Source organism: Falco punctatus (genome assembly GCF_963210335.1).
Source record: "Falco punctatus genome assembly, chromosome: Z".
Lineage (NCBI taxonomy): Eukaryota > Metazoa > Chordata > Aves > Falconiformes > Falconidae > Falco > Falco punctatus.
In genome coordinates, this window is record NC_137586.1 from 64,625,391 (window position 1) to 64,652,352 (window position 26,962).

Genomic DNA, 26,962 nt, shown 5'->3' on the forward strand with positions numbered 1-26,962 from the left:
GTGTCCCAGTAGCCAAATATAGTAAGGACAGGCTTATCACTCTGAAGAAACATCAGAAGGGACATTTTAACCTTCCATGCGGTGAGTCATGACAACTGTCTCTTAGAATATGGAAGACAGCAGATTTGACATCGCTGTTAACTCTCTCTAAACACAGAACAGGTATTGTATAAGGCATCACATGCAGCAGCAACAGGCTTTCGTTTACTATCCCATCAGTTTATCTTAATTCAGAAAAGCCTTAAGATTAACAGCTAAATATTCAGAAGAGTTTAGTCCTTTGCAAGTTCATGGTTGCACATCAGAGACATTCATTTGCTAGATACGGCCAATTTACCATTTGATCCCCAAACCACTACAGAAGTCTGGCTCTTCCTTTTTTCTTAGCAGGAAGACTACAATGGCTACTGATTTGTAACTGAATTTTTCTCTCCTGAAGCACAGCTTCATAGCTCTTTAAAAACTTTATTCCTCCTTTAAGATTTTTTAAGACACATGCTCAAAATATATTCCCATTTGCAGAAGTACATAAAATAAGTGCTTGTGTACATCTTCATAGGAAGGATACCCACTTGAAGTTACTTGCTGCTGTAGTAGCATAATGCAAAAATAACTAATCTATATCAGATTCTGTAATACTAGTCTTAATCCCTGCTTTCAGTAACTTACATTTAAAGCATCTTACTCCACAAATAACAATAAATAAGGATTTGAAATATCTACTATTTGTGGAAAACAAAAGCTTGCAGTTGTCCGGGTGGGTGTTGCAGGGCACTACACTACACTACCATCTTCCTCCTATTTCTGTTACTTGTTTGTCCTACTTCATTTCAGTACTACCAGAGTCAGTCTTAACTACTTGCATTCTGTATTTAGAATGAAATAGATGTCACACTATCTGCTGCAAGCAAATGAGTTAATCTGATACTGATCTGAAATAGATAACCAACTCTGTAGGCCATGACTAGTCCAAGATAACAGACAGGAAAAAAGTTAACTTTATTATTATTGCCTTCAGTAATAAACGTGACGTTGATTATACTAGTCTGATATCTTTCATGGAGAGGTTTAAAAGAAATTATCATTCAAAGTCAGTTTAGAGAAGTTTAAGAAAAGCTTTAGACAGAGTTTCAGCCTGATCTGTGAACTGCTGAGGTACATATTTAACACTGTAAAGGTCAAAATATATCAATCTTTTTTAACTATCAACAGGAATTAACCAGAGTACCTCTTATTGAGACACTTAACTTCAGTATCCTCAGTCAGAGCTCCAGCAATGTTATCTTTCATCCCTCTACAATATTAATGTACTAAGCTTATTTACATTCTGACTCAGACTCGATTATGCCCCTAGAAAGCACTGCATTAAAAACATGTTATATAAATGTCTATATAGTCACATTTATAACATGCATTACAACATTGTGTACAAGCACTATATTAAAAACATTGTCTGAAGGACAGTAGTTCTACCAGAGGTAGATGATCAACAGAAACACAGGACCTACACAGCCCACCCTTCTCTCAAATACCCCGCTTTCATACCCATCTCTCTTTAAAGAAAAGCATTAACTTAAGCGTTCCACGAATACTGGAGTAAGGTCTTGCCATTAAGTGTCAAGTTACACTTGTTAACACACAGAGGAATCACAGACCTTGAAAACCCTGGCTAATGCTGTCATCATGGAAATTTAAGAGCGCGAAATTAAATATATACTTTTCCAAAAGCACATACCCATCATTTTAGCATCTACTCTAATAAACAGTAAAATTTCAAGCTTTGCTGCCCAAATTCAAATGCTTCAAAATTCCAGTCATTCTTAACCTGTCCCTTCTTCACCATTTGATTTTTCAACCACCTGTTCAGCAGGGAACTGACTGAATTAACCATCTCCCAGATTCTCCCTACAGACAGATAGATCCTCGCTGTCCCTGTCCAACAGCAGCTCACTGTTTAGCCTCATTATACTGCTGATGATGAAAAGGAAATGAAGGAATCAAAAAGCTCACTGCTATTAAAACCACTGTAGTGCCTGCTACACGGTCTCCAAGAAACCTCGAAGACCACAGCACTTTAAGACAGACCTGTAAGTAGGAGAATGTGTTTCACATACACTTTGTCCCAAGAACATCTGAATGAACTGCTTCAGGAAACCAGCAAAGGTAGCATAATACAATAACCATGAAGTAATTACCAGCATCTTCAAAGAGACAACTGAATTTAGGACAGCACTGCATACAGTTATGGAACATTTTTAGTCCCAGAAAGTCTCCTGCTGCAGAGATTCTTAGCATGTGATAGAGCTTGCGCTGGCTGGGGTCACACCACAGAAGACATGCAAGACAAATTTAACTTATCTGAAGCTTGGAAGTACTTTGAACAGCTGTCTGATGTGTTCATGTAGTCATTTTTATGGCTAGACTGCACACAATAGCCTTGAGTAATGCAAACTGAAATAAAGGAACAAGAATCTTACCTAAATGTAGCTCTCCAAAATTACCACATCCAATTTTTTTGCCAACTCTGAAGTTAGGGCCAACCATTAACACTCCAGAATTTGATGAACCAGTTCCACATGGATTATGGCCTGACCTCCCACCAGGCCGTGCCATTCTTTCATCTAGCTTGTCCTTGTCTTTCTTCTTATTGTCCATATCAAGTTTACGGTACTTCACTTTGATTTCCTCCTCTTTTTAAGTCAGTATAAGCAAACTCCAACAGGACAATGTGAGAACGAAAACATCACCAGTGAAGTGCCCAGCTGGTTGCTGTCAATAAGCAGTCAACAGCAACATGTTCATTCCATTCGTGAAGCCTTGGTAGTATCTGTAGTAAAAATACATCTCCAGCATACATCAGCAATATTTACTAGCATTTTAAAAATTCTGTTAATGAACAACAAATTCAGTACAGTAAAATTCTTACCCAAAAATTACTTCTCCCTTCAATTAGTCATACAATTAAGCTACAATTAATTATAATTGCTTTAGACACCCTCTATGAAAAGCAATACTGTGAAGTTAGAAGTCTCTGATACCAGCACAAATGGCAAAAGATGCTGGAGTGACTGAAAAGACCTAAAAAAACCCTCAAAGCTTAATGCAGCAGATATTTAGAAAAAGCAAAACCTATAAAGCTACTTCCAAAGTAGGCAAACACACTTAAGATGGACATTTAGATATACTCACTGCATTTAGATATACTCACTTGCAGCTCTGCAAAAGAAAGCATTTTGTTTTGGGAGTTCCCCCCCCCCCCCCCCCCCCCAGTACTATCTGATGATCCAAGGAAATGCTCACGCTGCACGCTTAATAAAGTCATGGATATTCAAACTTAAAACAAATCCATTATTTTTTCTGAATTGTAATTTTAAATGTACAATTTATAAACTCATGACAAAGACACATCCATTTTCAGTACCTCCTAAAGTCTGAAAATAAAATATATTTATTTATTCTCCCCTGCCTCACTGAATTATGTCATAAATTTGCTTCCCCACTTACCCCTATTCACCATTCAGCACCAATGCCTAGACACCAATTCCAACATGAATTTCAGCAAAAACATGTGAGCTTACTACTGTAACAAAAAATCCCAAGAAATTTTTTATTTTTATCTTGCCCAGAACAATAGTGGATGTTGTTTTCTATTTGACAACTGTGGTTTAAAAACCCAAAATTCAGAAAATAGTTGGCTACAGCATAGGCTAAAATTCAGGGTGACTTACATATCTGTTCAAAATTGGTTTGCTGTATTTCCTTCAACATGGGGAATACAGTGCAGTAAACGAGCACATCCTCTGACAAAAAAAAAAAAAAAAAAAGCATTTCATGTACTAGAGCCTTGTCCTGGTTTCAGCTGCGATACAATTAATTTTCTTCTTCACAGCCAGTGCAGTGCTGCTCTGGATTTGCTGTGAGAACAATGTTGACAGAACACTGATGTTTTTAGTTGTTGCTAGGTTAAGTCAAGGACTTTTCAGTTTCTCAGGCCTTGTCATGGAAAAGGCACAAGAAATTGTGAGGGGACACAGCCAGGACAGCTGAGACACTAACCAAATATGTATTCCATACCATGGGACTCATGCTCACTACACAAACTGGGAGGGGTTGGCTGGGCTGCTGACAGCCGCTCAGGCACTGGCTGGGCATCAGTCAGCAGGCAGTAAGCAGCTCTACTGTGCACCACTTGTTTCCTCCCTTTGCTTTGGATTTCATTCCTCTACCCTTCTCTCACCTTTTCATTGTAAGAGTTATCACTGTTACTCTTATTATTGTTCTTCCATTTTTATTTTATTTCAATTAGTAAACTGCTCTTATCTCAACCCTTTAGTTTTACATTCCTTTCCAATTCTCCTTGCCATTCCTCTGCTTAACAGGGCAATGAGCAAGCAGCTATGTGGCACTTAATTACTACCCAGGGCTAAAGCACAACAGTCCTTTTTGGTGCTCACAGGGACATGAAGGGTTGAGATAATGACAGGTTCAACTAGGGTGTGTTAGAATAAAATTGTTGTCAGTGTTCATTGGACTGGATTAATTATCGCTGGCCACAATGCTGATTTCTCTGCTCTTAAAGTTGCTGTCCATGGTCTCAGGGTTGAATTATTTAATTGCAGCATGTGTTCCCTATGGTGCTGTTTGTTCTCCTTGGGACCTGGGCTAACGTTAGTTATCATAGTGTTGTACTATATAGTACGGGTTTATGATTTGAAAACTCACTGGTCATACAACTAACCTGTCTGCATACTCAGTGTTGTTGTCGCCCCTGTGCATCAGGTGGTATAAGTGAGTAGAACTAATCCATGCTACATCCACTTAGTACTACTTGCCATCCTGGTGGGGAATCCTACGACCAGGATTAGGAGTCCTGCCTCCTGCCAGGTGGAGGACAGGGATAACCAGGTTTACTGAACTGTGTGGATCTGATGGCCTGGCACATCAGACCCACAGGAATATAAAGCTCTACTAAATACTAGTACAGTGTACTCTAATGCCATCAAGCTATGAAGGGGCAGAACTCATTAACGTTTCCACAGTGACAGGGGGATTGCAACAGCTAACTGTATTGGAGGCCAAAATAAACTTGACTGGGAATGAGTGGCAAAAACATCCCATTGTGACTGTCCCAGAGGCTCCACATATCCTTGTCACAGACTCTTAGCAGAAGGTATTTCAAGGATCCAAAATACTGTCAACAGTGGGCTTTTGTTATAGCTGCCCTGGAAACAGAGACAACTAAGCAGCCGTCTACTTTGTCCAGACTTTCAGAAGACCCTTTTGCGGTGGGGTTACAGAAAAGTGGAAGATTTTAATGATTAATTTAATAAAAAGATAAAAACAAGTGCCAACTGCTATTACAACAGTGCACCAACAGCAACACCGCACCAGTCGAGACTCCCTCATTCCCATCCATAGGCTGATTTGCTGCCTAGAGAGCCAAGGAGTGATCAGCAGGACCCATTCACCCTTTCAAGTGTCCCATATGGCCAGTGCAAAAGTTGAAAGGAGAACGGAGACTAACAGTGGACTATCGTGGCCCAAATAAAGTCACACTGCTGTTGAGTGCTGCCATGTCAGACATGCTAGAACTTCAATACAAATTGGAATCAAAGGTAGCTAAGTGGCAAGCCACCACTGATACCACAAAAACTTCTTTCTCTATCCCTTTGGCAGCAAAGCGCAGGTCACAGTTTGCCCTCACTTGGAAGGGTGTCCACATACACCTGGAACAGGCTGCCCCAGCAGTGGAAACACAGCCCTACCACCTGCACTGGAACAGGGTGAAGCTCCAGAACACCTGCAAGCATTGATGACATCATCCTATGGGGCAACAGAGCAGAAGCAGTTTTTGAGAAAGGGGAGGAAATAGTCCAAGTCATTCTGAAAGCTGGTTTTGCCGTAAAACAAAGTCAGGGGACCCACACAGGAGATCCAGGTTTTGGGAATAAAATGGGAATACTGATTTGTAAGAACCCAGTGGGTGTGATCAACAAAATAACAGCTATGCCTCCACAACTAATAAGAAAGTCAGGCTTTCTTAGGTGTTGACTTTTGGAGAATGCACATTCCAAAGTGATTGTAAGCCCTCTTTATCATGTCACCTGAAAAAAGAATGATTTTAAATAGGGCCCTGAGTAACAACAAGCCTTTGAACAAATTAAAGGTGAGACAGCTCAAGCAGTAGACCTTGGGCCAGTTTGGATTGGGCAAGATGTAAAAATTATGCTCTACACTGCAGCCAGGGAGAATGGCCCTACCTGGAGCCTCTGGCAGAAAGCACCAGGGCAGACTCAAGGTTGACCCTTGGGCTCTTGGAGTCCAGGATATAAAGAATCTGAGACCTGCTACACTCCAGCTGAAAAAGATATATTGGCGGCTTATGAAGGGTTCGAGCTGCTTTGGAAGTGGTTGGTACTGAAGTGTAGCTCCTTCTGGCACTCCAGTTACGAGTGTTGGGCTGGATGTTTAAAAAGGAGGGTTTCCACCACACAACAAGCAACTGATGCTACATGGAGTAAGTGGGTTGCGCTGATTAAAACTAGCTCGCATAGGAAGTCCCAGTCATCCAGGAATCTTGGAAACTATTATGGACTGGCCAGAAGGTAGGGATGCAACCACAAGAAGAGGTGACACTTGCTGAAGAAGCCCCACTGTATAATAAACTGCCAGAACATGAGAAGAAATATGCCTTGTTTACTGATGAGTCCTGTTGTATTGTAGGAAATCAGGTGGAAGGCAGCCATATGGAGTCCCCTATGACTAGTCACATAAACTGCTGAAGAAGGTGAATTAAGTCAGTTTGCAGAGGTGAAAGCTATCCAGCTGGCTTTAGATGTTGCTGAATGAGAAAGATGGGCCAATGCTTTAAGTCTATATTGACTCATGGATGGTGGCAAATGCCCTATGGGGGTGATTGCAGCAACGGAAGCAGAGCAGTTGGCAATGCCTAGTAAACCTATCTGAGCTACCACATGGTGTCAATACATCAACGGCCCAGTTGGAGAACCTAGTTGTAGAAGTACATCGTGTAGATTCTCACATACGCAAGAGTAAGGCCACTGAGGAACATCTAAACAATCAGCAGGTAGATCAAGCAGCCAAGATTGAAGTGGCTCACATAGATTTGGATTGGCAACATAGAGGTGAATTATTTCTAGCTTTGTGGGCCATCACACTTCAGGCCATCAAAGAAGAGATGCAACATACCCTACAAAGGCTAGGGAAGAAATAAGAAAACTAGCAATGTAGCATGTTGAGGTAGGACTTCAAGGCCACCATTTAGTACTGAGAAAGAAGGTCCGTACATTTGATGAACCAAGAATGCGTACATGTTTTAAGTACCGAAGAAAACAAATTACATCTTACTTGTTTTCAATTGAGAAATAACAAGGTAAACAGTCCTAGAATTTTTAGTGGTAGTATACAGGCTTCATGGCAAATAGAAGCAATGCACCGAAGCACAGCATATTACTGCCATCACCAAAGAGTCAAAAAAAGCACAGACAGTTACTAACACAATGCTTCGGTAATCTCAGTAGCAATTGAAGGCCAGACTTCCCGGTTCTTTTCCACATACCAAAGCCTTCGTACTACCAAGCACTGAAATGCCTATCTTGGAACACTGAAAGGCTAGGAAGACACCAACAGTGCATACCAATGATACCAGTGGGCTCCACAACAGAGCACTAGGACTACACAAGGGACTGGGTAGGCAGGCAAACCTGCAGCAATCCAAATTCAGTTTCAGAGTTACTAGGATTCTTAGCTTACAGGTTTTCCATAGCTTCTCTTTACACATATACAATAATTAATCACCTGCCAAGTTAGTTTAAAGTTGCATTCAAATGCATTGCAACTTCATTTTAGAACAGTTCTAGCTCTGTCATTTATTTCAAATTTCCCCATTTTATCTTTGTATTTAACCACCACCTGAGCATAGCATGTAGCCTTCCTTACTAAGCAGAAAACTTACCTACTGCAGACTGAGTTCCGAGGACACTGAGAAGTTGTGATGCATCAGGAGCATGGAATAACACACAGGCAACCAGAAATTCAGTAGCATCACTGAGACAATGGTGATCCCTAAGAAAGCTAGTTGTGAGCCAAAGCAAGTCCATCACCAGAAAAGCTTCCAACCACACTGCTTCAACTGATGTAGCAATAAAACAGTACCAGAGAAGCCAAGCTGGAAGCTCAAGGACAGATTATTTAGTATTTATGCAAATCATACTAGCTGCTCTGTGTGCATACTTGTTAGCTACCAGACTTTATCTGGACAAGACACTGAAGCCTTGCCAGCAAGAAAACAATTTGCATAATACGTTTTTTTTAACCCACCCATAATGATCAGAAGATCTTTAACCTGGAAAGCCCAAATTGTAACCAAGCCCACCCCTTAAGAGTATTAAGCTAGAGATCAAGACTTGCAATACCTTTAGAATCTCCATTTTAAGGGTATCTTGTCCACACATCCAAATGCCTTCTCACAATTTAAGTCTAATTTTTTTTATACCAGTTTGAGGCACTATGAGCAGCAGACTGTCTCAGGTCACTATACTGATACTACACTATTCACCAAGAGAACTTTTCCCTGACTACTCAACACACACATAGAGCCTCAGACGCTGAAGACATCTTAATATATGACACGGCACACTTAAGCAAATACCAAATCAGGCACTATTTAGCATCTTGTAAGTTAATGTATTCATTGAAACAGTTGATTCGGAACAGAAATCTGTCAAGGAAACTATTGCCAGTATTTATTCCAGTGTTCACTCTCAGACTGAAGTTACTGAAAGCAGGTAGGTTTTAATTTTTTTCAAAAACTGAGCTAATTATGAGAAATTTCTTTTTAACCGTTTTTCTTTAGTTGTTTTTCAAGGTGTCCACCTAGCCCCTCTTTCCCCGTCACAAAAGTACAGTGGGAAAAAGACAAGTTGAAAAAGCTCATGGGTCAAGGTCAAGAGAGGATCACTCACTGTGCTATCGCAGTCACAGGCAGAACAGACTGAACTTGGGCAAAATCATTTAATATCAGTTAAGACATGAGAAAAAGAAAAAACTAAAAACACCTTTACCATGTGTCCCTTTATCCCAGGCTCAACTTCACTCCTTTACTTCCCACTCTACCTCCTCCCCTCAGCCAAGCAGGTCAGGGGGTGTGATCAGGCCCTAACAGCTCCTCTCTGCAGCTCCTCCCTCATGCACCACCGTGGCATCCCTCCCGTGGGGGACAGCTCTTCAAGAGCTGCTCCAGCATGGGTCCTCACTACTGAGGCACAGCCCTTCAGGAACAGAATGTTCCCACGTGGGTCCCAAGTCCTGCCAGAAAACCTGCCCCAGTGTGGGCTCTTTCCCACAGGCCTCAGCTCCTGTCAGCAGCCTGCTCTGGCATAGGCTCTCCTTGGGCTGCAGCTTCCTCTGGACATATCCATGCTGCAGCCCATGGAGGATCCCACACTGCCACAGATGGGTATCTGCTCCAGCATGTTTCTCCATGGGCTGAGAGGCACAGCCTGCCTCACCTTGGTCTCCTCCATAGGCTGCAGGGGAACCTCTGCTCCAGTGCTTGAAGCATCTCCTCCCCTGACCTTGGTGACTGCAGGGCTGTTTCTCTCACTGCTGTTGCACAGTTTTGTTTTTTTCCCCTTTCTTAAATACTTTTTTCCTCACAGGCAAAACCATCTTCATTGCTGGGCTCAGCTGTGCCCCACTGTACATACAGGACAGGGCAGCCCTGACCTTTCCTCACAGGGTCCCCTGCAGCCCAGTCCCTTTTCCAGCACCTGGGCACAGACACCTAGTGCATTTACAAAAACTCAAAAAATTTCAAATTTGTGACATTCCAAACATCATAGGTGAGTAACTGCTTTTTTAGAGCAGCAAGTGCTTCCAGAAGAAAGAGCCTACCATACACTTTTCAATTTAAGAAGCCACTGCTTCTGATGTGACCACACGCAGAATCACCACAAACTGTTTGTGATACCATTTTTGAAAACTGACAGCACAGTAAGAGAACAGGTAAGTTACAATGAATTCAAGGGATAAAGACAGGCTTGAGTATAAGCTTCAGTATTTATCAAGTAGACTCATTTTATAAATGGTACTAGAATTTTGTAAACAAATCACAAAGCAGGGAAAAACAATAAAACCCAATGAAATATTTTGCATATATAAAATAGTAAAACTGATTACTGAATTCCTTATGAGAAAACATTTTATCCGGTTTCAGTAAAACACAGTAAAGCATTACTGAAAGTTAAGGAAACAATGCATGAAATCAAAGACATTATTAACAACTTACATTTCATTTTCCGAAAGTGCATCTATTACATTGACAAATTTATTTTACCGTAGCTTACTCCCTTCCCTCTTCTGCTGTTGAGCCAACAGATGTTCCAGTTACACTATGGGTATGCTTTTTTACAGAAACTGAAATCAGCACCTTTTATCAGATTCCTGCTAGACAAACATCACAAGCCCTGTACATTTTTCACAAGTTACATGTCAGAATGAAGACACACAAGCATTCCTTTTTCTCCAGGACACAAGTGTTCTCTTACAACGTTCTATAAAAAATAATCTGGAGCTAATCTGAAATAAGGACAGTACTTCCTTCATATTCAAGTCCCTGTATATTTTATGAAGTATTCACCTTAGAAATACAAAAGGCATTTGTGGGTTTTTTTTATGTCACACTTACCTATGAGAGTTACACTGTTGATAGCAGTATCTTTTCTTCACCATAATGCTTACATTCTAGAGGAAAAGCACTAAAAGGCAAAGATACATACATATGTAGTATTTGCAATTACTTGGCATGCAAAAACTTCTGATACAGAATGCAAGTAAATTTCAAGTTATGGTATTGCATTAGCGTTCCTAGACTGTTAAAGAAGACCCAGAAGATTTTTTTCAAAGACTCAACATAATTTATAGGGCTTACAAGTCAGATGCTATGTAAAAGTCTGTATCATCTAAAGGGGAAAACACCACATACAGTGTAAGCATTCCAAATGATTTGCGCAATCTTTTCTTGCTATGTGCTAGTTATATGGACTATACTCTCCCCACCTGCAATCTGCCTGAAAAGTGTGCCATCTTTGCCCTCATCATAGCTTGATTTTCTATTTAGTTTTCATTTTTCATTGCTGCCTACATAAATGAGCAGACTTGACCCATAAGCTCCAGGCAGACGTCACTGGATATTCTTAGGATTTAAAGAAGCATTCTTGCTCAAAAAATATATGATTTTAGTATAATGGCAAGCACCAAGACAACAGTGCAATGTCATAGGAGTGAAGTGACTATGTTAACATATGAAGAAAAGACAAAGGAAGCTATGAAAAAAGTATTACATATTAGGAAAAGTAATTAGACCTTAATTAGAAATTAGATCTATAATCCACATATATTGATTGAGGTGAAATGAGACTGGGAGACCTGTAAGAAAGCAGAGTAACTGAGATGCAAGACTAACATCAGCTAACAGAGGTTTTATTTATGTGATGGAATTTAATAGACATTCCCACGCACTACAAAGAGACTGCCTGAAAGGCAAGGAGAGGAGTGGTGAAGACAATAGCTAGATACATGTTTCAATTGGCTGACAGCAGTCACACAGCTAACACCTGCAGAAGAGTAAAAGGAATCTCACACTCAGTTTTAGAAACAAATTAAAATTGATGACAAAAGATAGCCAGGCCACTGGTCCACATCAATGCCTGACGCAAATACAGGGCATACAGTCAAATTAACCAAATATAAGCTTAACTACAAGACTATGTAATATCACCCCAAAAACAAAATCTTAATTTACAATGAAGCAGCACATGAGGGTAACTGCATTTGTTGGGTCCATACAAAACTATTTATTTCTGCCAGTATGGGCTTTACCATATTTGGTGCAAGAAGTCCAAGGCTAAACTTACTAGTTTGGATTCACCAGCACTGGTATGGCTAAACTGCTAGCTCTGGAACTACTGTAATTACACCCAGCTCAGAAGGGTTTGCTCAGTTCTCTGCTCCATTAAATGCACATGCTATAATGCACCTACATGCATTACCACTTCCAAACTTTTGTGTACTTGACCTCACAGCTTCAGTAACATACCTTCCACATTACAATAGGTGATTAAATTCTTCAACAAAGCAAAAGCAAGGTCTAAAGGAACCATTCCCTAGAGACCTCTACTGTCTAAAATTAGATGAACAATTCTGTGATATTTGAAGAGGGCAGACAGAACTATTTCCTTGAAGAGACATTTATACTCCACAGAATATGTAGATTAATGATTTGCACACAAAGTGTGCTTACTTAGTAGACAAGGAGATTCCAACTTGGAAAATCCGAGCCTGTTTGAAGTGTCTGGTTTACATTCTCCACTGCATAAAATTCTACAAGAGAGAAAGTGAATGAGTTTTAATGGAACCATACAGGTATGTAAACAAAAATGATCCTTCAGTTCATGACTATGCTCAAATTTATGCTTTATTTAAATTCATGTTGTACAATTCTGACAAACTCAGAACACTAAAAACTCCCCAAGAATATATACAGAATTAGACATACAGAAATTAAAATTAAAATCTCACTTCTAAATTAATTCACTCTGGGAAAATTTCAGTAATTTTTCTTATAACAAGCAGATTATTATCTCTGAATAATTTATAATTGAGTATTTGGCTACACATCTAAATAAAAATGTTTGAAGGCAGTTTGTTTGAAAAACACTGGTGTATTATACACATGTGGCTCTATTCTGTCTTCTGATCCACCATACACTCAGTATATTCAATAGCTTTGCTGCTATTGGTCCAAGTTCACACATTACCCCAAAAAAATGCATTACATACCAAGTAAGCCTATGCTGCTACAGAAGAAGCAAAACAATCTTTACTGAAACCTACACTGGACAAATGTGCCTTTAAATCATATTAATCTGTTCCTGATTGATCCGGTATTCAAAACCTAATAGAGCCACACCACACCAGCTGTAAGAAAAAAGGATACTTACACAAGGCCACAAAAATTTGATCAAATCTTCTAATCACATTCATATTAAAGTTCTCAATCTTCAAGGGCCCTAGAAACTACCAATGTTCACACACACACTCTCAAAACACACTTTCTTTCACATCTACTGGTGAAAAAAAAAAATCTCAAAGCCCCTGGGCTGGCAATTCCAAAGCACTGTTGAGTGTCATTGTCACAAAAGTATTTGTAATTTCTTGCACAGCCACATTCAAGTAAGAACATCCCATTTGAAGTCTGCTATGGGGTCAAAATCAAGCTATTGCCAGAAAGAGACAGGCTGCTAAAATTCAAATCCTAATACAGGGATTGGCACAGAGGAAGAAGTGACACCTACACAGCATTTTCGATATCCCCAAATTAGAGAGAGATATATCTACATCTCTCTCTAAGTATCAGTTAGATTCGTCTCAATTGGCACTACCAAAGACCATATGCCACATCACAAGAACCCTACTCAGCAGCAATGAAGAACTTCTAGAACCCTATATAAGGCAGGGTAAAGACTAACTCGTTCAAGCACCATCTTTATTCATACATCTCTCAAATGGTTGAGCCTGCAGCAGCAGCACTTTAATTACATGCAAGTTTACATATTCCAGGGTGTATGTCATAATGCTCATATCCAAATGTGCAAGTCACCTTTAAAATAAAAGCTTACTAGCGACTGATTTTTTTCATGTTCTAGATTTACTATTAAATAAACGTATTAAGACAATGTTAAAGCTGCTAAATGAAACATTCCACTGGCCAGAAGTAACAAAGTTAAATGAAACATGAATCCATGTTTCATAACTGCTCCATTAAGTATCATACGCATTACCTTTCGGAGTTTAATTACAAGATCCGGTATCACTGCTAGTATCAGTATACTAACATTTTTCTCTAGTTTTACAAAAAACTAGCAGCTAGTTTAGTTCTAGCTAATTTCAGGAAAACTAGTAGCACAAGAGCTAGGGAGGAAAAGATTCTATGAAACAAAAGGAAAGATGGCAAAGAAGTACCTCTGGTTTAAGTACAAGGCATTTAAAAATTTACCCAGGCTTACACCATTTTCATACATCTTCAGATTTTCTCACTCCTCAAGCTTCTTACATACTTCTGTTCAAGGTCTCAGGTTTTGGCACCGATTAATCTAGCAGCAAAGCTTCTCTTCACGTGTTCTAGAAGACTGCAGACAAAGTTTATTGCCTCTGCCACACATTTCCAAGAGCCTTCCTCTGAGATGACTCAGTTTTTATGGAATATCTCACTGTCTAAGCAGCCCTTATTTCACGCTGAGAAGAGTCACATTCAACCTCCAACATTCATTTGAATGCCACAGATAATTTGGACCACAGATAAAGTAACACAATTTTTTTCAGCACAACTCCTTTAAAAGTAATTTTAACGCTAGAAAAACTGCAATTCATACTACAAATCTGAATCAAGCTCAGAACAAGAGCTTCTTTGCGAGGTAATCGATACACAATTCAAATACCTAATCAACTATTTCTGGTACTGTTTGTACGCTATTTTTTCCAGACTAGCTCCATGATAACTGCATCATTTTCATATGCATGTCTCCATGCAACAGAGGACACTTGTGAAAATTTCAAATCCACAGTGAAGGGTTGACAATTGAAGAGTCCTTGAAAGTTTAGAACAGTAGTTTCTAGCCTCAAAAAACTCTTGGGGTAGAATTTGAATTGGAAAGTATCTCTAAATATATATATACGATCTTGTAATATTCATGGTTCACTTGAAAAATAAATCCACTTTAATCATTACATATTATGTTCAATTTAGTCCAAAGAGAAATTCAAATCTTCACGATCCTGATGTGACCCAAAAGTAGTTACTATTCTAACAATTCGTAATACAAATAAATGTCTATAGCCTTATTTTTCATACAAATAGGTACTTGTAATACTATTATCCCACCACTTTGATGGCTGTTTCCTTTTATCACTAATTTGAGCTTGAAAAGAAAAATACTTTCATATACAAACTCCAAAATAAAAACAGATGTTAAAAGACATAACCCATCTGATTTTTACTTCAGAGTATTTCATCATTTTCCAATTTTAAAAGCAGAAAAAAAGCAAAATCATTAGCATAGTTAAAACCAAAGACAAAATTAGCGGTGAAATATTCACCACCTAGAACTTCCACAGATGCTGCATACTCATGACATCAGTTTTGAAAAACAAAATAAAAACCAATTCCAAACAAATTTCTTCTGACAATTTTTTCTCTTCAGCTATCAATAATCTGTACTGAAATTGCTCACTACTGTATCATTTTCCCATTTCTTTGGTGTTCTCTAAATCTAACCTCAATATAATGAGAACCTGCTCATCAGTAACTCATTTTGTTCACACAACGTAATCTACTTGATATACATGGGGCATTTCAGTCTTAAGTTTTGCGTAACAGCCTAATTTTCTAGGTTTTTTTTAAATCCTTTAACACACAAAACAAAATACAGCTTGGCGTTATCTGCTCTTTCTTTTCTACCACTTCTGTCACACCTCAAGATTCATCATACTTTCAGACGTCAGTTAATTCATCTAAGAACATTTTATTCTCCCATTGCTTAGGTACTTACAATTCTGACATCAGTTAGGTAAACAACTACCTTGGAAGCACTGTAAAAAGAACACACAAATCGTCTGAAGCAACACTATTCTCCCCGCCCCCCCCCCCCAAAAAAAAAATAAAACCCAAAACCATTCTGTATATATGAACTAATCCAAGAAACAAGGATGAACTTTTTCAGGTTTGCCTAAGATGCACCCGAATCAGATCTTCAGCAGTATCCACATCCATGCCACCAAAAATCACTGTTAGTGTTTCCCAGCCATCTTGTCTTTCAAAATAGTGAAGACCAGATCCCGTATTTGCTACATTTATTCCACAACGAATATGTATGCAATATATGAATGAGTCGGAAATTCTTCCTAGTGTTTCAGCAGCAAAGAGGGAAAATGAGCAAAGCAACCACTACTTCTCCATCACATGCAGATCAAACTCTTCACTCTGCAGAACATACACATTTAAGTACACATGTACAATATCCTGATTTCAAAAGCAAATTTTATCTCCTTATAACAGATCATCCAGGAACTCAGCTTTGCAATTTGCTTCTCAGTACATGGCCTCTGAACATTTTTATTTTGATTTGTGCTCTTCAGCACTCCAAGGCAAACAGATCACAAGTGCACTTAAATTTTATTTGCATTACCTGCACTTCCAACAACGTTGTCTTTCTATCTCAAGTACATTCTACATTACACTTCTGCCTTTTCTACTTACAAGTCTAAGCTTTCCACAGATTCTTATTTTCTATGTCTCCCTCTGACTAAGTACTGTTCAGAGCGCATGCAGCCTTTTCTGCTTCTGCCTTGTGCAATATCAACCCATTCTAGATTGCAAAGCCAAACAACAGAATTTATGAATGTTGGCAAGCAAATGAGATTATCAGCATTCCCAAAAATTATGATTTTAAAAAAACTTGTTCTTTTACAGATTTGTAAGATTCTCACCTGTGGGAAAATCACTTGTGGGGGAATTAAGAGAAAACTGGGACCTAACAGAAGCAGTGTTACAAAAAGCTTTTTACAGTAAAATACATCCATCCCTTTCAGGATGCTTGGCATGCATTGAATCTACTTTACCACAGCTCCCTAAGCAACACACCCTGCCATCCCAGCACCTGCTGATAGGAGTAACGGAGGGTGGAGCCGAGTGGGGACCCCATGGCCAGGCTCTGTGGTACTCCTGCAGGAAGGGGGACCTGACAGTCTGACAAACTGCATAGCAGTTGTCATATAAAGTATACACAAGATTATGTCCACCGCTGAGCTGACCACTGTGGCAAAATTACTTTCCTCAAGACGAAATAATCTCATGGTAATACTGACACACACCTCCATCCTAAAGTTACCTGCCTCCAAGGTAATCTTGCTGGGTATGTGATAGCAATCAGTTACAGAAGCTTGTATGGATGGAGTCTCTCAAGCTCCACCTAAGCGTAAAGAAAATGGACTTCTCCTGGACCGAAATAGATCTGAAATGGGGCAACTGTTGTCTATACTCCCAAAATATCCCATTTTGATTTAGTGTCATAAGGTTAGGTCAAGATTACCCACCTTCTAAAGCTTCAGGTTCTGGCTGATGAACTAGTAAGGTGTCATGACCCCCATACGTTAACAGAAACTTAGTTAAAAGTAGGACAAAGGTAATTGTGGTAGTGGGAGATTGCAACCTCCAATCAAACAGCCCTCCCAAAAGAGGGCAAAACCCCACTCAAAACTTTAGTGGTATCTGAGGATGCATACTAATTTACACTGAAAGCAAGAAACTTAATCACGCACAGGATTCATTTAATGAATATGCTATGTACTATGAAGTATAAAAATAGGACAGATGAGCAGAGAAGTTAGGGAAGACTCCATCCTAACTTCTGGGACCAGTCAACAGGCTGAACCTGTCTTCTCCCCACCTCAAGGACCCCTTTTGGGGGAAAACCTTATTCTAGGACTAACTCATGCTACTGTTAAGTGTACTGTTTTAAGCTTGTTTTGCAGTCACTGTTATTATCACTGGTGATGTTTGAACCTTACTGTCACAAACTTGTATTTTGTACAATAAAAATCTTCAGCTGAAGTTTGTATAACTCTGGAGATCCGAGTAGTTCTTGTAAGGAACATGACTCAGTGATACCACCAACAGGAGTGCCCAAATAGGTCAGTCGAATCACTCTGATACAGTGGGCTGTCAAAACGCAGTCAGGTGGCTGACAGACTGGTCAGGCACAGGGGGCTTGTCTTGCTTGGGAAACTGACAGGCTGACCAAATATAAAGGGTTCAAGGAAACCCCCTTCTTAAAGTGACATCCCCATAAAACATGAAGTTTTATGTAACTGAATTCAAAGTCTACATACAAACAGGCTCAGTCCAAACACATACAAAGGGAGATTGACTCTAAGCAGCCTAACTTAAAGTGTACAAGTGGCTCTCATGAATAAAAATTCACACAGCTAAGCTTTCTAAAAAGTCAGGTTTTCCTATCAAGTTCTATATATATATAAAAATAAAATCCAGAATTACATTTCCCTCTTACAGCATCAGCTGCCACACATTATTTTCAATGAACATAATTAGGCCAACATTCCAGAATGAGCTTTTCTATTTGAACATATATAACTATTTCCCTAGGGATATTTCATCAGCAAACCACATATGGCCCCATACAATCCTTTTTTAATATGCAAAATCTAACAGAAAAATGGCTTTATTAACACATTTAATAAAATCTTCCTCTGTACAAGAGCTGACCAAAAAAATACACCTTATCTGTATTGAAGCTTGCTTAAAAAGTCAGTTCTAGTTAAGCTACTGTAATTTTTTTTTACCAAGGTTTAAAGTCACATGAATAAGTCTGATGGCTATCAATTCTGCACATTTAATTTTGTCATTTGAAAGGCTACTGTCTAACCAACAATAATGCAGCCTTTTCCACCAACCAATTGCCCATTCTGGTCAAAATACTACCACAACAGAAGACATGTACAATACTCAGGGTCACCTTAACTCAATACGATTTTTCTGCAAATGAGAGGCAACTAACCATGTAACAATTAAGATGCCCATGCAATCTCTTCATCTCTGTGAACTTAAAATGGTGGTGAGACACTGCAACAGGCTGCACAGACAGGCCGAGGATGCCCCATCCCTGGAAGTGTTCAAGGCCAGGCTGGACGGGGCTTTGATCAACCTGGTCTGGAAGAAGGTGTCCCTGCCCATGGCAGGGGATTGGAACTAGATGATTTTTAAAGGTCCCCTCCAACCCAAACCCTTCAATGATTGTAGGATCAACTGAAGACTGCTATTTTCTGTTCAGTGCATAAACATTTATTTTCTCACTGACCTAGAAGAAAAATTTGGCCCTAATCCTCAAACCACCCTTCATTATAGGCTTTCACCACAAAATTCCACCAACTTCATATTAGGATTCCATGCAAGTGAATGCATTTACTTGGTTAAAATGTTTATGCATTTCTCCTTCTTGCAGGATCATGCAAGACCCATCATACAATCATTTTAGAGTAACAGCTGAAAGTCAGTTTTCAGAAAGGAGTGTTATAAAACCAGCAATAATTTTTAACATCAAATAATGATAGTATTCAAGCTCATTTACTAAAGAGCAGAGAAAGGAGGTACCCGATGGTTAAACAGTATTCCCGAAATTTGTTTTTTCCCTTTTCCAACACCACCCCCACATACACTTAAATGGGCTATACTGTACACAGCTGATGGAAAGCTAATGCTGAGCTAGCTAATGCTACATAATGGATGCTTCAGTTTTCTACATAAAGCATTGTACCATCAGCACTCAACTGTTATCGCAGAACAGCTGAAATGTACAGATTAGCTTAAAGCTAGGCTAAAGAAACTGGAAAGTTGAATACATCTAAAAGTTAGAAAACAAAGCAAGGACACCATTACATTTCATGTAACACCGTAACTGTCTGAAGACAAAACTAAGCACAATGCTGAAGCACTCCAGTGCTATGTAGCAAAAAACATTTTCTAGGAGTCAAATACACTAATTCTGTTTTCAGATTAGAACTTGGATAGGATGAAGTACACTCTGTGCTCTAGCATTCCACTGTAATTGTGATAAGCCATTTTCAAAATGAAAACTATTTAATTCAAGACCAATTCCTCCTCACCCTTATCCTTAATTACAGCATCAGATTCTACTTACAGGGGAGCCAAATTCAAGTTAAATTATTTTAACTCAGGAAAATTTTTCACCATCAGACATTAACTACTGTGCTGGACTCCCGAAAAACAAGTCCAGAAAAGAAGACATCACACACTCATGCCTGACAGATCATTATTTCATCCTGTAAGGCAGACACCTATTACCAGTAGCATTGAGCATTATTCCTTTTTATGATGCCAGACCTCCAGAGGTCAGTATTTAAGTTTCACAGGCTTTGACAACACAGAACTATTGAGAATGTTTTAGTACCTCTGCCTTTCCTCATTCTGACCCTAACAAAATTAATTTGCCCTCTCCCACTGCTCTTGAATCACTTAGGGATTTTTTTTCCCTCCTATAGCTCTCCTACTTTAGTACAACTATAACTGTACTAGATTGCAGCTCAAAGCATGCTCTTCTGTGTGTGCACCAATACATGCACTGGGATCTAAAACATGGGAAATACTCCTTTGTCCCACAGCTAGGCCCTAGTCACCCACTTGCTATTGAAGTCATGTTCTTCCTCCTGTTCCTGGGTAGGAGCAAATAAAATGCAGAAATCACAAGCTGGAAAGCCACTTTCTGTTAAATTCCAGTATCTGACAGCACAGCTATCTCCCATCATCATGATGCAGGTTCCGTAAAAGTTTTGATGCATTCATGCAGCCCAGACTTGAACACAGTTAGAACTTAATTTTTGTAGAATGTCTTCCAAACTATCAGCTGTTAGAGTGTTACAGCTGGTGTTTCCAAGGGCCTTAGACCTCAGCAAAACTTAACTAGGCAAACAATGAAGAGACTGATCAACCAACCTACCATAACTCTAGTACATCCTTTAACTTAACAATACCAGAACTTATCAGCAAGTTGGTTAGGTGAGAGTTTCATTTGCGTTTTGTTTGTTCCTTTTTCTCCCCCCACACTGGTAGGTCGTTCCCTATGTTTATTTTCCAAATCAGCCAAGTGGATTAAACCAAACCAACCTCATTTCTGCCTGAGGCAGAAACCAGTATGAAAGACTTCAGACTTGACAATGTTTTTGCCACTGAAAGTACACAAGCTTAGAACAGATGTTAACCATTTGTGTTCCTGCCCACTCTGCACGTAAGGAAAGGGCTAACCTGCAGTACAGGAAGATTCCTTCAGAGTAAGTTTTGCAGCTATGAGTGTTAAGGTTTTCTGACAAACTACACTGTAATCAAATTATTCTGCTGTTTTAATAGTGTCCACAAATTAGACAGGTACCTTGTACAGCAATGAATTTCAAGTACTTTACTATCAGATATACTTGAATCTCCTCCCTCACATGCATGGCTTCCACTGCAATGTCTATCTAAAATGTCTTCATTAAAATGAAACTACAGCATTATATTCTAAAAAAGGCTGTATAGTTTTCTTTTTGCTTTGTAAATTTAACATGGAATAAAATATTATAGATTAGAAAGCCTTAGACACCACAATTAGAATCATGCTTGTCACCATCATATTGAACATGTAAGATTCATAGCGACATGAATTTAAAGAGAAATATTAGCCACAATTAAGATCTTAAAGTCATCATTTGTCTTATAAAATGTACTTAACCAATGACTTCCTGTGAAACTCTGGAAAAAGCAAGACTCCCAAAGTTTTATACAAAACCAAGCAATACTGAGTATGAAATCATCTGGTGTAAATGAGAAGTTCTGAAAACAAACTAACCTGTTATGCTACTGGCATAAATTTTGCCAAGGTCTGATGGCTGTTAACTAACTACACTAATCTTATTTTAAAACAAAATTCTCACACACTAAAATGAGAAAGTGTCAGTGTCTTGACGCAAGCACTATGTAGTAAACTCTTAACTTACTGCTTAGGGAGACTAAAATAGATTCAGATTAAGCAAATTGTTCCTCAGACAAAAACATTAGCTAAGCTTAGCACTCTACAGATTAGTATTCAACGCCCACACATCCTCACTGCAGTAACTTCAGCTTGTGGGACATGTTTCACATTTCCACAGTATTCCCAGGCCTCCCTCTCTTACATCTTGAGCTCTCCTTTTTGCAAAACCCCTAGTTTCTTCCCAGAGTAAAAAAACCTTACCTTCACTTCTCACTTAAAGAAGAGAGAGGTTCTGTTGGTTGCCCAGTACTACAAGTTGCAAGCTGAACAGCTCTCAGGCTACTACCACACAGAACAGATAATGTGCTTCCTTCACCAGGGATAGTAAACAAATATGTACTCTCTATATACTGCGTTTTATAAAGCTTTAGGAGCCTATCTTCAGAGGCATAAAAAATTAAGCTTGGTTAAAATTGCCCAGCAAGTCCCACATTTGTATAGGCAACAGATGAGAGAACTAAAGACCAAAAATACCATATTGCCTTTAAAAACAGACTCCTAAAAGCAAACATTAAAAAAAAGTATTTCTGGAAGGCAAAGACATTTATATCTCGGTCTGGCAAACGCTTAGGAGCCAATTTAGCCATTCTGTCTTCCTGTTCCCTGCTGGTAAACTTCTCTGCCCCTTTACTGTTACCTGTAAATTCAAGCTTCACTCTTTGTTATCTCTCCAGATTTAGGATGCCTCAGCCTATTGGCAGCAAATGCTAAACCAAAGTAAAAACTTTCATAACCTGATACATTGAGCAACCTGTTTGTTTCATACTGTAAGACATGAATGAATAGCAACTGTTTGAGGCAATCTTCCACAGAAAGAGAAAGGAAAAATGTCTTACACTGAACTTTGTTTTCAGAAGCCAGTGCTTGCAAGGCACAAATAAGAAAATGGCCTTAGACCAATTGTGTCCCTGACTGCAATCTCTACAATAATACTTCATCTTTTCAAGATTATATTATACAGAATTTAAGATACCTGCATTAATATAGATGTTATCTACATTTAAACTCACATCAATAGTATCTGAAATTAATTATGTACTTCATTTTAAGCTAGTGGTACTCTAAAGCAACACTGAATACCTTTATAAGATTGGTTTATACCGCTACATTAAAAAGCTGTTGAAACGAAATCTTTCATGTCTTTACACATAGACATGTAGCCCGCTTCACTGAAGTCATAATATAAAAGCGTAAAACAGAAAGTGTTTAGTGCCTTAAATACAGAGAGGTATTCAAGAGATTTTTCTTTAGGTAACAATACAATATTTAAATAGTATTTTCTTTTAGGCTGCAAAGGTATGTCCTACCCTACCTACTAAATCATGAGTTCCATCATCGTAAAAGTAACCTGCCTAGAAGACTGTACTTTAAAGCACAACAGCTTTCTTAAAATGTATGCTAGTGTTTCACACACAGATATACTGAAAACCACCAAATAAAGGAACAAACAGGAGTGAGAACAGTGGATGAGGGGTAATTACAGTGAAATGTGTTCAAACAAAAATGCTCTATGCAACAGGTGCAGTAAAATGCAGTTCAATAAACATTCTAGGAGAATGCACCGGTAAACACTTTTGTAATATTCTGGAAGTGTTGCATATTTAATATTTAAAAGTATTCTCTGCACCTTTTCTTGGAAAGAATCCTCTTATTCATTTAAACTAACAAACATTATCATCTCTTGAACATTGGAACTAAATATGTGAGCTAAATGCAATCAAAATGCTCTATATTTTTGAGCATAGCTGATTATTACTTACAAGTTTCAGAACTTCCTTCGAAAGCAGTGCCTCCAGAAAGCTCTGGAAGTAACCAAAATCCTAACCAATTCTACAGCACAGTCTGATATATAATGTCTCCTCTTGCACATTCTCCCTATGCTGAAGAGGGACCATTAGATTTTAAGTGGCTTACCTAAGGTCACTGGGAGGGACACATGCTCCTATCACTGTCTTTATCAGCGATCTAAACCTTGCTTTTAATTACTTTCTTACTAGTCTCCTTTTATTTATGCAACTATTCAGCTTAAAACACACACACTTTTCTTCACTGAACTATTTCAGCTGTGGCCCACAAACTCCTGGAACCCTGATAACCATGTCTAGGAGGCTTCTTAGAAAAAGAAGCTCAGCAGCAGCAGGCTTGATTTCACTGCATTGGTTCTGCAGCAACATTTAGGAAGCATTAAAATACCTGTATAGTTAAAAAATAATAATACCATGAAGTATACAACAATTGGATAGAAGTTATTTTTTACCTTTTAATACAGATCAGGAAAACAATTACATAGAAGTCTCAAAACACTTTGAAAGAATGTTAAAAATCCAGAAGCAAAGCCAACAGCATGTTGTGACTCTACACTTTCGTGTACTCTTTCCAGGGTACATTAGCTGCTCCTTGGGAATATACCACACCATCTTCATTGGTAAATAAACTGATTATGATACCTTGGGTTTAAGATCATCTAAACACAGTCCGCTGCTGACAAGCATTGTCCCACTCCTCCACTACGCAGGGTGTCAGCTCTTTTGCCTCTACAACTGCAGGTGGGATTGACTGAGAACTCTTGCAATTAGTTTCCAGTTGAATCAGCTTAAACTGAAGAATCAGCACCCCAAACTCCTTTACAATTTTGTTCTTGTTGCAGTTTGTGCATTCTTCTAATTGTGTTATTACTTCTGCGTATGCATGCCATTACAAAACAGTTAAAAGTGACAAGAAAAACCTAAGAACAAGAAGTAGCTGTCAGTTTTGTTTACAACAGACTGTAAAGTACTGTTTAGCTGGCATGACTTATCAAGAAAAGTTACAGAAGTAATTATTAGAGCTGATCAGTACCCTGTTCTTTAAAAACTTGGTTTTTGTAATTACAAGATAGTGGAAAAAAGTAACCACTGCCACTTCGCTATTCCTCACACTTGACTTTGTGTTGTCTCAAAGTCATAACTAAAATAAATTCATCTTAAACACCAGTAGACTTCCTAATATTAAAACACAGTTTTAAGACAAAAGTAAATGTTACAAATACATTTTACTGATACTAACATCACAATACAATCAGCAGTCACTACTAAAGTACAGTATTTTCACAGGCCAGACAGATGCAGTTGGGACACTGTTTCCATACACTGCATCAGCTTTAAAAAAATGTATTTAATCTAGTTATGAGACTATTAGAAGTGAAAAATACCACAGGAAGTTCAGCCTTTTTAAGTGTACGTAAGTAAACTGGATGACTAAAAACTCTTTTGCAGGTTTAGTGACCTTTCTGGGGTTCAGGGATGAACACCTTTAAAAAAGGTTATTTTAGACAGGGCCTGCAAGTCTTCCAAACAGGCTTAATCTCCCAACAAACTCCGAATCTTTATTACACAGAAAAAAAGCCTACAGAAAACGCATCACTGCATCAGAGCTGGTATTCTAGATTCTGAAATTCTGTAAATGAATTTACATTTTACAAGCAAATACATCTATGTGATTCGGAAGTACAGTAGCAAGATAAAAAGATTCATTTGATAAGTAGAACGTCATTCTCAGCTGATGAACTAGTCTGCTGTCTGCCACATAATTTCTCTATTTCAGGCCAGCGCAATAAAATACCACTTATTTCCATTGCAAATACTGTTTTTCACTTGTTGAAACTTCTCTATTCAAAGGAAAGTGACAAAAGGATGTTGAGGTCAGTAGAAGACACATCCTAAAATACAGTTAACAAAGCAACGTCTATCTCCTCTTTTCCCTCTAAAAGAAAAATTGCATTACTCCTGTCTTGAATTTTAACATCCCAACACAGCTCAGGATAAAATGCATCTACTAGGCATTAATTAGTGTTCAGAAAAGGTGTGAGTCTACAGTGCAGATAAGTTGTTTACCCCTACGGGCAGCAACACACAATACGCTTAACAGTGTGCTTTACTTCCAAGCGTGCTTAAGATCATGCAAAATAAAGGATAATTTTGCACAGTACAGAATTATAACTACACCTGCACTTACAAAATATCTTACACACAAAACGCATCTTCGATTATATTCCAACAGCTTTTACGCACAGCGCATCACCTTAACACTGAATGTTTGCCCCCCAAATCAACAGGGAAGCCTGAAAATAACCTCTGTAAGTTTCATAGCAGATCACCTGATGCATCACTCAGCGATTTTAACGAGCCAAACTTAAAACCACTGCTCAGAGCGTGTTTGTAAACAACTGCAGAAACAAAACAAAAAAGGGAAAATAAGCACTGGCAGCACAGTTCGCCTCTGAGTACAAACGCACTCACGCAACCTGCGCCTACAGAACAGGAAAACGAGTTTACCCGCTTGTTCCTAGAAAAACAGCTCAGCTCGCGGCGGGACGAAGCACCGCCGCTCGCTCAGGAAACCAGGCGCGCCGGAGCAACGCCGCTCCCGGCGGGGGCAGCGCCAGCCTCCGGCCGACGGCTCCTGCCGCCCGGGAGAGCCGCTGCGGGCAGGCGACAGGCTGCCAGCCCCCAGTCGCGTCCCGCCGCCCTGCGCTGCCGGCCCGGCCACGGCCCGCAGCCCCGCGGCGCCCTCCCCCCTCCCGCCCGGCCGGGCGGCGCCGCTCCCCCGAGCCCCCGGCGACCCAACCCACGGGCCGGGACGCGAGCCCCTCCAACCGCCACCTGCGACCGGCGCCGCGCGCGACCGGTCGTAGGGGGCTCTGCATCCCCCTCCCCCCACCGGGCTGCTGGAGAGAGCCGGTCAAGGCCTCGGCCGAAAGGGGTGCTGCGGCCGCGCGCTCGGCACCGCTCCCGGAGCTGGCCGGGCACGGCTACCTACCGGTTCCGCGGGGCGGCCGGAGCTGCTGCGGCTGGCCTGAGGGCGGCCGGATGAGCCGTGCGACAGGGAAGAGACGCGGCGTCCAGCCGGCGGCGATCTAGGCGCTGCTCGCTGACCCTGCCCGGGGGGCTCCGTGAGCGGGCCAGCCGGGGAGGGCACACACGCAGCGGTGTTCCGAGCAAGAGGGGAAGCGGGGCACGGAGCGGCCGCCCCTCGCCGCAGCGGCAGCAGCCCCGGGCGGGCAGTCCTCGCCTCCGCCCGGATGCCGAGGGAGCGCGCAGGTGGGCGGGGCCTTCACAACTGCGGGGAGAGGAAGAGCGCCCGCCTCGCGGCGATCGGCGCCGTTTGGCCCCCGCACGACAAATTGACAGGCCCCGCCGGCCACTCCGGAGACGAGAAGCGAACGCCAAGGCCAAGCGAGGGGGCGGGGCTCGCTGGTGGGCAGAGAAGGTAGCCAATGAGAGGAGGGGCTGGGCGTGGCAGCGTGG

General features: G+C 40.2%; 1 protein-coding gene across 15 annotated transcripts in view; it reads right to left on the reverse strand.

Moving 5' to 3' along the window:
* CSNK1G3 (casein kinase 1 gamma 3) overlaps window positions 1-26,781 on the reverse strand; it is a 68,685-nt gene extending 41,904 nt beyond the window's left edge. For 8 of the 15 annotated variants that reach the window (XM_080372668.1, XM_080372666.1, XM_080372669.1 and 5 more), the window contains exon 1: window positions 2,478-8,085. In XM_080372668.1, the coding sequence (XP_080228794.1) occupies window positions 2,478-2,655 (178 nt within the window). In that variant the 5' untranslated portion in view covers window positions 2,656-8,085. Of the gene's footprint in view, window positions 1-2,477; window positions 8,086-10,708; window positions 10,779-26,474 lie in introns of those variants that run through there. The other 7 variants (XM_080372664.1, XM_080372657.1, XM_080372659.1 and 4 more) reach the window with 7 other exon arrangements.
* Between the last annotated feature and the right edge of the window lie 181 nt (window positions 26,782-26,962).